This window comes from Heptranchias perlo, chromosome 32 (genome assembly GCF_035084215.1).
Source record: "Heptranchias perlo isolate sHepPer1 chromosome 32, sHepPer1.hap1, whole genome shotgun sequence".
Lineage (NCBI taxonomy): Eukaryota > Metazoa > Chordata > Chondrichthyes > Hexanchiformes > Hexanchidae > Heptranchias > Heptranchias perlo.
This window is the reverse complement of record NC_090356.1, coordinates 15,995,864-16,008,888: the sequence shown is the minus strand read 5'-3', so window position 1 is coordinate 16,008,888 and position 13,025 is coordinate 15,995,864. Positions and strand designations below refer to the sequence as shown.

Sequence of the window (13,025 nt, the reverse complement as noted above, 5' to 3'; positions counted from 1 at the left end):
GAGAGTAGAAAAGTAGGCAGAGACAGGAGAAATTATAATGGGGAATAAGGAAATGGCAGAGACGTTAAACAAATATTTTGTATCTGTCTTCACAGTAGAAGACACAAAAGGCATACCAGAAATAGTGGGGAACCAAGGGACAAATGAGAGTGAGGAACTTAAAACAATTAATAACAGTAGAGAAAAAGTACTAGACAAACTAATGGGACTAAAAGCCAACAAATCCCCTGGATCTGATGGCCTACGTCCTAGGGTTCTAAAGGAGTTGGCTGCAGAGATAGTGGATACATTGTTTATGATCTTCCAAAATTCCCTAGATTCTACAAAGGTCCCAGCGGATTGGAAGGTAGCAAATGTAACACCGCTATTCAAGAAAGGAGGGAGAGAGAAAACAGGGAACTACAGGCCAGCTAGCCTGACATCGGTCGATGGGAAAATGCTGGAATCCATTATTAAGGAAGTGGTAACAGGGCACTTAGAAAATCATATGATTAGGCAGAGTCAACATGGTTTTATGAAAGGGAAATTGTGTTTAACCAATTTATTAGAGCTCTTTGAGGATGTAACTAGCAGGGTAGATAAAGTGGATGTAGTATATTTGGATTTCCAAAAGGCATTCGATAAGGCGCCACATTGTTACGCAAGATAAGGGCTTATGGGGTTGGGGGTAATATATTAGCATGGATAGAGGATTGGTAAACGCACAGAAAACAGAGAGTGAGGTTAAATGGGTCATTTTCAGGTTGGCAGACTGTAACTAGTGGGGTGCTGAAAGGATCAGTGCTTGGGCCTCAGCTATATACAATCTATATTAATGCTGACGATATAAAGGTAGGTGGGAAAGTAAGCTGTGAGGAGGACACAAAGGGCCCGATATTACCAAGGTAACGCGCCCAGTAAAATCGGTGGGTTCCCCGAGTGATCGTAAGTAAATTGAAGCCTTGGCTTCCGGGTTTCGCGTTGGAAAGCTGCGCAGGGACGGACTGCGCACCCGCATCATAGGCTGTCAGCTGGAGGAGCCCTATTTAAAGGGGCAGTCTTCCACTGACTGATGCTGCAAAAAATAGGCAAAATTACAGCATGGAGCAGCCCAGGGGGAAGGCTGCTCCCAGGTTTAATGATGCCTCACTCCAGGTCTTACTGGATGGGGTGAGGAGGAGGAGGAAGAGGAGGAGGGAGCTCTTCCATCCGACAGACGGGAGGAAGTGGCCTGCCTCTACCACCACGAAGGCCTGGCTCGAGGTGGCAGAGGAGGTCACCAGCACCACCAACATATCGCCCACCTGCATACAGTGCAGGAGGCGCTTCAATGACCTAACCAGGTCAGCCGAAGTGAGTACTCTTACTCATTCCCCTACACTCCATCTGCCACATCACCGCCCCCACCCCACATCTCCTTCTGAACTGCCAACACTACTCTGTCACATCACCCCTCACATTCACTGAACCCTCATCCTCATCTTACCTGCACTTCCTCACCTCCCCAGTACTCATCCCACCACTACCACTCAACCCAATCTTCATACAATCTCATGGCTCTGTCTCATACTCACCCTCTCATGCATCTCTTTCACGGTCAGCCTCACCCCACCTGCTACAACCTGTGCTGCAGCCACAGGGCACGCATCACGTATGTGTAGTAGGAAGCGTAAGGCAAACGTGCCGTGAGCATGAAGGGGATGCACAAGGGTTTCTGAGGGTTTGTCATGGTTTTTACTTATATTTGATTTCTGATCAACTCACATTACATATATTGTCACCACTACTGCCACATCTTGGCATTCTTGACTGGGCTTGTGCAATAAGGCCCTTTCATGAGGTTCTCTATGAACACCCTTGATGCCACTCATTGGGTCACCCTACAGTGGGTGTTTGTGTAGTTGCACGACTACTTTGTGCAGGTGCCTGTTGCGTAGCACTGTGTAATAGAGCTCCACGTGGCGGAGGTGGATGGCGTGCCTGGAGAGGCTGGTCATGTTGCTCGTCCTCCAATGGAGTGATGAATGCAGCTATGGATCCCCCCCACCCCGATCCTGACAGTGTGAGTGTGAGGGGGTCCGCAAAGTAGGTAAATATGTTTTGCAGCAGAGTTTAGGGTATGATGTAATAATTTTGAGTGTGGAGACAACGGTGTGGCAGACAAAACTTTGTCTGAGGTGACAGAGTGCCCTGCTGCAATGAATGAGGTATTCCCTCCACCTGTCAAGGAATCCTCTGCATCTCCCAATGGCTGCTGACTGAAACACGTCTGCAACAACAGGGAGTGTTTCCCACAGCATGGGAAACACGCTGAGGAGAGACCAAAATCACATCCCTGCTAAAATCTCTTCCCAATGAGGTCTGTCAACGACCTCAAGTACCTCCCTAACTATTTAAACTGTCATCCCGCCAGCTTTAATTGCCGGTGGGAGTCCCGCAGGCGGGGGCTGCGCGTGCACCGATTCGCGACATTGGGGAACCCAGAAGTGGGCGGGTTGGAGCCAGGCTCCAGACCCGCTCCGGGATTCCCCAATTTTAGGACCCCCCCGCCATGAATGCACCCCCTCGGCCATCCTAAAATTGACCCCAAAGAGTCTGCAAAGGGATAAGTGAGTGGGCAAGAAGGTGGCAGATGGAGTATAATGTGGGGAAATATGAGGTTACTCACTTTGGTAGGAAGAACAGAAAAGTAGAATATTTTTTAAATGGTGACAAACTATTAAATGTTGGTGTTCAGAGAGACCTGGGTGTCCTCGTAGAAGAAACACAGAAAGTTAGCATGCAGGTACAGCAAGCAATTTAGAAGGCAAATGGACTGTTGGCCTTTATTACAAGGGGGTTGGAGTATCATAGAGTCATAGAAAATTACGGCATAGAAGGAGGCCATTCAGCCCATCATGTCCGTGCCGGCTGAAAAAGAGCTATCCAGCTTAATCCCACTTTCCAGCACTTGGTCCGTAGCCCTGTAGGTTACAGCACTTCAAGTGCACATCCAAGTACTTTTTAAATGAGTTGAGGGTTTCTGCCTCTACTGCCCTTTCAGGCAGTGAGTTCCAGACCCCCACCACCCTCTGGGTGAAAAAATTTCTCCTCAGCTCCCGTCTAATCCTTCTACCAATTACTTTAAATCTATGCCCCCTGGTCACTGACCCCTCTGCTAAGGGAAATAGGTCCTCCCTATCCACTCTATCTAGTCCCGTCATAATTTTATATACCTCAATTAAATCTCTCCTCAGCCTCCTTTGTTCTGAAGAAAACAACCCCAGCCCATCCAATCTTTTCTCATGGCTAAAATTCTCCAGCCCTGGCAACATCCTCGTAAATCTCCTTTGTACTCTCTCTAGTGCAATCACAAGAGTACAAGAGTAAGGAAGTCTTGCTACAATTGTACAGGGCTTTGGTGAGACCTCATCTGGAGTACTGTGTACAGTTTTGGTCTCCTTATCTAAGGAAGGATAGACTTGCCTTAGAGGCGGTGCATCGAAGGTTCACTAGATAGATTCCTGGGATGAGAGGGTTGTCCTACGAGGAGAGATTGAGTAAAATGGGCCTATATTCTCTGGGATTTAGAAGAATGAGAGGTGATCTCATTGAAACATATAAGATTCTGAGGAGATTTGACAGGGTAGAGACTGAGAGGTTGTTTCCCATGGCTGGTGAGTCTAGAACTAGGGGGCATAGTCTCAGGTTAAGGGGCCATTTAAGACTGAGATGAGAAGGAATTTCTTCACCCAGAGGGTTGTGAATCTTTGGAATTCTCTACCCGAGAGGGCTGTGGATGCTCAGTCATTGAGTGTATTCAAGACTGAGATAGATAGATTTTGAACTCTAAGGGAATCAAGGGATATGGGGATCAGGCGGGAAAGTGGAGTTGAAGCCAAAGATCAGCCATGATCTTATTGAATGGGGGAGCAGGCTCGAGGGGCCATGTGGCCTACTCCTGCTCCTATTTCTTATGTTCTTATATGTGCATTTTCTTTTTGCCCCTTCGACTGTAGGTTCTGGACGAAGATACCAGCTGAATGCGATTCACACCAGCAAGGCATGTAATATCATTAGCAAGTACACTGCTTTTGTACCAGTGTATCTTGACAACAACGGATATCTGCCAAACATTATAGAGTATTCAAATACAGGTACTATCATGGTGTGGCCTACTTTGACTTAATTTCAGCAGAATCTTCAATCTTGATAAATATTACAATATATTCTGTATCCCTTGTTTTAATAGGTTCAATGAGTTGTAATGGTTTTTGGAACCGATCAGATGGTCTTTTCCACTCCTGTACTTTCTTATGTTCCCATGTTAGCAGTTTGCATTCCCTGATCCCTGGAAACACTCCACTATAGGCTATAGGCAGACTCAAGCCTTCACAAGATGAGCCCTGAATAGAATAAAAGCTTTGATCCTCAGAAGTTATAACAGTGAGGTTTGTTCATTTTGGATGGCACAGTGGAATGAAATTGTACACATGTTGGAAGCTGTCGACAGCTCCTTTGGTGAAGCAGAAAGGCTATTTTTGGCTGTGCTGACTGAGAAGTTCAGAAGTGACAGATAGAATAATGTTATAGTAGTCCATTAGGAATAATTAATATTCAACCTAACCTCAATGTTCCTGAAGAGATGTTATCGTAGCTAAGCAACTACTGAATAATTAGCCATTATGAAAGGACGCATTTCCTGGAATTATTAAGAAAATCACATGCAGGTATTAGAATTGATTCATTTCAATAAGCTCAGTGTTTTGTTTATCTTTGGTCACACAAAAAATTCAGTGTTGTTACTGAATTGTTAAATTGGACAGTAGTACAGGTTAATATCACTTTTTTCTCTCCATTTTATCATTACTAATAAATCCAAGTGTGCCATCTGTTCCTCTTTATATCCCCGTTGTGTTCAAATTAAGACTCATCTCATCTTCTCGTACATTAATGCATCTGTCAGGTCCTCAAAAGTCTGGAACTCCTTACTTCTCTCAGTCTGCCCCACATCCTACAATCTTTTGAAACTTAGATATTGAGACCCAAGCTTAATAGCTTCTTAGTTTACCTCATTTTCTGTCCTGCTCCATTCTATTTTAATGGTGTTCTGCACTATGGGCTTTGTTCCTTCACTGAACTTCACTAATAAAAGGTACCCATAGCTTTGGTCTGATAGTACAACCTAATGGCAAGTTCGGTGCAACACAATAATCCTGTGTATGTGACAATTTGATGATAGTTAACATCTGTGTCCAATGGCCGCTCATCCTCATGAGAGACTATATAGCTATAATATCAGTAGCTAACCCTTAAAGACCTGATAGGAGTGGGTACTGCCCAAAATTGTGAAACCCCCCCCTACCCCTGATGCTTCTGCGCCACCCAGACCCAAGAATTTTGAGCCTAATTTTCTCTGAGTATGTGTTGCAATTATAGAACATGCAAATTTTTTAAAAATTCATTCATGGGATGTGGGCGTCGTTGGCTAGGCCAGCATTTATTGCCCATCCCTAATTGCCCTTGAGAAGGTGGTGGTGAGCCACCTTCTTGAATGGTGGCAAGTGTATGCAGGGAGGAGGGAGGAAGAGCAGAGATGAATGGGTAGGAACTGGAAGTGGTCAAAATTGGGATCAATCCTGATCTTTTGCAATTTTGGTCACTTCTGATTATCTTGATCTGGATGCAGTATTCACCTTTAGCTACAGAATGGATTTCCAGATTCCAGAATGATTGCAGGCTCCAGTGCTATTCTACAGTTTAACCTAACACAAGTATCCTTTCCACTTGTAAGTGAGGATGCTTTTTAAATACTCTTGCATAACCCTTCAAATGAATTACTGTCTCTTTAAATGCAATTATTAGAAACACATTGCTATAGGAGGAACAATGTTACAACAACAGCAATAACAATAACAACTTGCATTTATATAGCGCCTTTAATGTAGTAAAACGTCCCAAGGCACTTCACAGGAGCATTATCAAACAAAATTTCACACCGAGCCACATCAGGAGATATTAGGACTTTTATTATTTTAGTGACACTGCTTTTGCCTCATTCTGTTCTGAATTTTTCAGGAGCTGCTGGAACAAAGTTGAACAATCAAAGGAGGTCACGTCCAGGAAGCCGGAAGCACCGGGGTTACTCGATTGGCCTCGGCCGTTCTCAGTCTGAATACGGATCTGATGGGGCTGATGATGGCTTTTCCACTATGAGTAAGGCACTGAAATATTCATATTCTAACCCGTGGTCTAATCGTAGAGTTAATCAAAAAGCCCATTATACGACTTCACAGCCATGACTTTATTAGAATTGACAAGGAATGTGTGCCTTAGAGATCAGGCACCGTGGCCTTTAAAGACACCAAAAATAACGTGTCATTTCTGCTCTGAAGTACACTGAAAGTAAAAACTAATTTTTGCCTTTTCTTTAAACCTTTGCCTTTAAACCTCTATCCTCAATAGCAGAATTTGTAACCCCGAGTGTGTGCAGCAGCTTTCCTTCTTTCTATTGCAGAATTGCTTCCATCAGCAATATGATGGAGTTGCTGCTGCTCTGAGTTCACTTGTTCGCTTTGCGAGACACGTTCAAGAGGATCGATGGAAACACAAACAGCTGCACGTTCACAAGATTGCACATGTGCAGTTGCTCAAAAAATCACAGTCACAAGTTTAATGTTCTGGTTGCAAACTTCATCGAGCGTCAGGGAAAGGTCGTGGAGGACAGCAATGTGAAACGGTGTTTCTGCCCAGTGCTGGTGGATTAGGAACTCAATTTGCCCGTTTGGTGGGTCTCGGTGTCTGCAGAGACACCAGCACCATTTTTTAAAAAATTCATCCTCGGGATGTGGGTGTTGCTGGCAAGGCTGGCATTTATTGCCCATCCCTAGTTGCCCTTGAAAGGGCGATGGTGGGCCTTCTTCTTGAACAACTGCAGTCTGTGGGTGAAGGCACAATGCTGTTAGGCAGTTTATATTACGGTGTTGTAATGTAAATAGAACATTAATCTCTTATTTCTAACATAATAGTGTTATTATTGCCACTTGGTGCGAGGAACCATAGTACTCTCAAAGAAAATAATGATCCTTAGATAATAAAAACAGAAAATGCTGGAGAAGCTCAGCAAATGAGGCAGCATCTGTGGAGAAAGAAACAGAGTTAACGTTTCAGGTCGATGACCTTAGATCCTTAGAGTTGCTGGAGAACTATAAATTGTATACAAATCGTATTAATTGTGAAAATGATGGGCATTGATTGCACCAAACAATCTTAAAGCAGTGGTGCTTTCAATGATTTTCATGCTGACCTGCCAAGTTATCCAAAATGACCTGCATCAGTGTGTATATTGAAAAATGTTGCCATTCAGGAGCGGGTAACCATACAGCAAAAGGACTGGGAGGCAGGAGGGGTGATTTCCCAAGTGCCCCCGTAAAGCTTCAATGGTTCCCGTGCCCGTTCCTCCAAGGCCTGAATTCCAGCGCATGCACTATAATGTTCTGTTTTCGGTAAATTTACGGCTGGGAATTTGGATTTCCCGCTCGCAGCTGCTTCCTCTCAGGCCAGGCGCTGTAACTTTGCCAGAAGTGTGGCCTCTACGGAGTCTATGGAGGCCTCGTGCCATAGGGAACAAAGGCCTCGTGGTGCGGGCACGGGGGCAGATGTCTTGTACGCCGGGGGGGGGTGTGTGGACAGGGGCCTCGTGGCACGGGGGAGACAGGCCTCGTGGTGCAGGGGTGGGTGGGGGACGGTGGCCTCGGTACGGGGGTGGGAACAGAGGCCTCATGGCACGCGGGTGGGGGGGACATTGGCCTTGTGGCACGGTAGGGGGGGGGAAACAGAGGCCTCCTGGCGCATGGCGGGGGGGACAATGGCCTCGTGGCGCAGGGGAGCAGAGGCCTCATGCCACAGGGGTGGGGGGGCAGAGACCTCGGTGCGGGGGTGGGGGGGCAGAGGCCTCATGCCGCGGGGGTGGGGGGGCAGAGGCCTCGGTGCGGGGGTGGGAACAGAGGCCTCATGGCACGGGGTGGAGGGGGTACAGAGGCCTCATGGTGCGGGGGTGAGGGGGAACAGAGGCTTTGGTGTGGGGGTGGGAACAGAAGCCTCATGACGCGGGATGGGGGTGGACAGAGGCTTCCTGGCACGAGGAAGGCCTCATAGTGCAGGGGGGCAGAGCCCTCGTGGCGTGGGGGTGGGGCAGAGGCCTCCTGGTGTGGCAGGAGCAGTTCAGAGATGATAGCTATGCAGTGCTAAGCTTTAAATAATTGTTGAAATTGTAGAAATTGATAAAAGTCTTGAAAATATAAAGCTGCTTTACTTCCTTCGCCATCTGTTTAATTTTATCGAACAATTGGAAACAATTTTCAGCTAATTGGACATACCTTTTTATTAATGGCAGTTGAGTGGGTAAAATCAACGATGGTGGATTGGGAACCAATGAGATTATTCAGCCATAAATTGTGTACAGGTGCAGACTAAAACAGGAGAGTGCCAAGTGTACAGGAAATTACTTCTGACGAACCGGGGAAATTCCCAGCCTCTCTCTCTGTATTTGGTTGAGGACTGCATTGGGTTAAAAAAAATGAAGGTTGTGCTGTGATTGTGAGCTGCCCATTGTCCAGTGTGCTTTGCAGGCTAGGCGAACTCCTAAATTTCCATTTACATTACTGTGACTCAGCGAGCCCATACATAGGAGAATTAATTCTAGTTAATTGAGGTTTCTGCTCACATTCCACTGCGAAGTATGATGAAAAGTGGATGTGAAAGGAGGAAAGAGAAGGGCAAGAAAGCTGTGATCGAAATTGCAAATTCTTGCTTGAAGCTCGATGCAATGTTCAGTGGTAAAAGTTCCCAAGTTTGAAATCTTGCCTGCCTCGAGCGGTACAAAAGACCTTCATGGCGGATGGCAATGCCAAAGTACTTTGCCTTATTATATTAGACGGACGCTTGGAGCAAAGGCGGGATTGCGAAGCAGTGCAAAATTCGCCAATCCCCCCTACCTGATTTCGCTGTTACAACTGCATCTTGTCTATCAGTGTCATAAGCAGAGACGATTGCAGCTTCTAAGGTAAAATTGGATAAATATTTGAAACAGAGGAAGATACAGGGCCGTGGGAGAAAATAGATTATTGGGATTCGCAGGTTAATGGGATGAGCAGTTTAGTGGGATTCTGCGAACAATAAATCGGGGCAGTAATTCTGGTGTCTGTGCTTGAACTATTACAAAAATCCACAATTTTTCCTGCTATATTACTAATCTGTAGAGAAATGAATTATCCTCCTGCAATTGGTCTCTAAGACCTGTTCAACAAGGGGAATACTGCCTAATGTACTAAAATCACCTAATAAATTCTAGCGTTTTGTCTATGAACACTTGGTTGAATAATTATTAGCTGTGAAACCTCTGTTCACACCTTTCTTCAAACAGGACAACTTTGAATCCATCCATCACTCATGTTTTTATGATTCACACATATGCTATTCTGCACTAAGTTACACTGCGTTCTTTAAAAGGTACAAATGATTTTCACCCGATTGTTTCGCCCCTCCGCCATGGATGTCACATAGGCTAAGCCAGGGTAAAAGCAGTTAAGTATGGAGAACGTGATACTAGAATAATCAATCCGATTGTCAGACCAAATCAGCATTGATCAAATTTCATACTGACCTTCAGACTGAAGGGTTTTTGTTTGCTTTAGAGTTATTTTCACTGCAGAAAATTCTGCTTCTCTTCAAAAATTGTTGAATGTTAATCAGCAGATTGTCCATTGCAGGATCAGAACCCATGCTTAGCATTTTGATTGATTTAATGTTATGTGTTGATGTGCAGAATGTAAGAAAACCTAATACTAGCCCAGCGTTCTAAGGTGACTGTAACCTTGGGTGAACTATTTAATTTACCAGGAATTATAAAATATATAATGATATGGGATCCACTGAATCAGTAGAATCCAATACTGTAAATGAAATATAATTTCTCAGTGTGAATTTACTTTAGGAAACATTCTTAAATTAATAATCAATATAAGGGGTGATTCTGCAATCTTAGTGCTCCTGGTCAAGGGTTTGTGTTTATGGGGGGGCGTGAGTTGGACACAGGGATAGCACCTTGTCAAATAAGGAAAGATTAAGAAGTTTTTTGTTTAAATATCAGTCTAATTTTTTTTACTCTTCTTCACCCCCTCCCCATGATAAGGCAGTCCCTGCTCCAAAGGCCCTGCCACTCTTGAGCTGGTCTCTAGAAGGTGTGCAAGAAAGAAAGACTTGCATTTATATAGCGCCATTCACGACCTCGGGACGTCTCAAAATGCCAATGAAGTACTTTTGAAGTGTAGTCACTGTTGTACAAAACACAGTAACCAATTTGTGCACTGGAAGATCCCACAAACAGCAATGAGATAATGACCAGATAATCTGTTTTTTAGTGATGTTTGTTGAGGGATAAATATTAGCCAGGACACCTCCCCTCTTCTTCTTCAAGTAGTGCTATGGGCTCCTTTATATCCACCTGAGAGGACAGGACCATGGTTTAACATCTGAAAGATAGCACCTCAGTACTAAACCTAGATTTTCTGCACTCTGGAGCAAGACTTGAACCCACAACCCTCTAACATCAGAGGTAGGAGTGCTACCAACTGAGCCACAGCTAACTATGATTTAGCCAGCATTCAGATTTTAACACCCTCTCTCGTTTGGAAACACTTCCCACCCGTTTCTTTCTGACAGTTCTTTGGCATAATGTGCTTGGACCGTAACATGCTTCACCGCCAGAGTGAATTTGGGACAGTTTTGCAGTCAAAAGTACAATTGTTGAAGATCATCTCAGTTATAACACTGTTGGAGAATAGATAAAGTTTACAGCAGATGGGAGGGGGAAGATTATAGTTTAACAAAAGATGGCTTTTTTTTAGGTCCTTTACTTTGGTGCCTTTTATTAACGAACCACAATTATAATATTAACCCTGTATAGAGATATCCAAATTATAAGAATTAATCTTACACCAGCTATGAACGCCTGGAATGCAAACTTTAGTAGAGTCTTGTGAAACCATGTAACTTTTTCAAAATCACTGGCATGTAAAGTATTAATACTTGGAATTCAATCAGATGTCACGTGAGAACTGAAAAATGACCTAAGCTGTAGTTTTCTCCCTCCTCCTCTCCTGAAGTTATGTTTCATCCAGGGCACATGTGCATCTCCGGTGCCATCTTCTCAACATTGGGGATCACTGTTTGACTGGGATATGGGAGGAGGTATTAAGCTGAGACTTTTAATGTGTGCTCTAGCTTTAATAAACTTTGTGTTAAAGATAATGGGTGGAATTTCCTGCAGGGGCGTAATTTCTGGTGTAACTTCATGTGCCCATTTTGCTGATGCCTATTTGCACCCAAATTTTGTGCCACACTCATTAACATACGGCGGAACGTAAAAGTCAGTGGAAACAAGCAAAAATCGGTGTAAACAATCAGGGCCCAAGGAAAGCGCCAAACTCACACCACATGAAAATGAAAGTTTCAAGCATCTAACAGCACATTAGGCACAGCATGTTTAAAAACATGCAATCGTGGAAACTTTTCAATTTTTAACGTGACTCATACTGATAACATAAAAGATGCATTCAAGGAAAACCAGAAAATACAGAGCAGATCTCAGTAAGGATAATTTTTTTTAAAAAATCACTCAAAAAATTGCATACAAACTATAATGTAAATGATTTTGTTGCGCCTAAAGCTCCGGGCTTAATTTTACACCCATTTTGAACCAAAGTTTTTACAGGAAATTTGTGTGTACAGCTCTTCCGACACGGGGCAGAGCCATAGTAATGAGCCAAGATTCATTCAGACATCGGGATTGATAGAAGGGGGTAAAAGAGCAAGGGAATTCGGGCATAGCACAATTACATGCGTAACACACGCCTGAGTTTCCTTGATCTTTTATATTGGGTATTTGCTTTACACTAGGATTACATGAGTCTATGAGCGCAAATACACAGGAAATTCCACCCCACAGAGTATAATATTGGATGATATTGTTAAACAGTGATATAGTTGCTAGGTCTCAATTCCTGGATGGCTGTTGGGCAGAAGAGACAACTGAAAATGGATTTGGAAGGATCGAGGGAATTCTGATTAAGAATAACAACTGTGCTGGTGAGAGATGTTTGGTAGCAGAAGAAAATTGCTCGCAAAGAAGCTAAGGAAAGGCAGTAAGTAAAGAAAGGATATTTAATTAGGGATCATGACAAGTGTCAGGTATAGAGCTTGCAGTCCATAAGGGAAAAAGAATAGTGATTAAAAACGAACTGGAAAGTACATTTGGCATGTGATTAAAGAAAAGGCCCTAAATCCTGTTCGTAGATTTAATGAATGTGCAAAACGTATGCTTCTGCAGCAGGATTTCAGCATCGAGATTATGCTGGCTTCCCTTTTGGCCGCTAATCCTGAAATCCCACTTTAAGGAGAATTGCTGAACCTGAAATAACACATACCACGTGTGTTACAGCAATTGAGATTGCTTATTCCCTGTTAATGGCCATTCCAAACACTTTGTGGGGAATCCCACTGCTTAACATTATCACAGAATCTGTGCAGGAATCTTTCACAATAAACGATGGTTATCGTTCACAGCCAGCTGAGTTATTTAATCAGCTTTTGCTCATTTCTGAGAAATATTTGGTAGTTTCTTTAGCTGTGGCTCTTTCTTTGATGTAAGTATTTTTGTTGACATTATCAGTTTTCTTATCTCCTTTAATTATCGACCGATTTAAATCTCCCTACCTTACTCTATCATTTTCCTGGCTGAATGATAATGGTGCATGTATCCAGATTCCATATGCAGTTATTCGATAGATTTCTTTCAGAAAATAATATTTTGGGATGCAGTATATGAGTAACTTCAGACCTGATGTATGGGCCCTGGTATTAGCGGGGAGGCGGGGTGGCAGCGGGGGTTAATTGGGCGCGTGAGTAACCCGCCCAATTAAATCTGTCCGTTTCGCACGTGATCACAAGTCAATTGCAGCCACTTAACCTGGCTTCCGGGTTTGTCGTCCAAAAGCTGCGCAGCGGGC

At 43.9% G+C, this 13,025-nt stretch overlaps 1 protein-coding gene across 1 annotated transcript in view; it reads left to right on the top strand.

The window, feature by feature from the left end:
• vwa5b1 (von Willebrand factor A domain containing 5B1) overlaps positions 1–13,025 on the top strand; it is a 141,599-nt gene that overhangs the window by 103,306 nt on the left and 25,268 nt on the right. The window contains exons 16-17 of the mRNA XM_067970091.1: positions 3,978–4,115; positions 6,037–6,174. Coding sequence (XP_067826192.1) covers positions 3,978–4,115; positions 6,037–6,174 — 276 coding nt within the window. The remainder of the gene's footprint in view (positions 1–3,977; positions 4,116–6,036; positions 6,175–13,025) is intronic.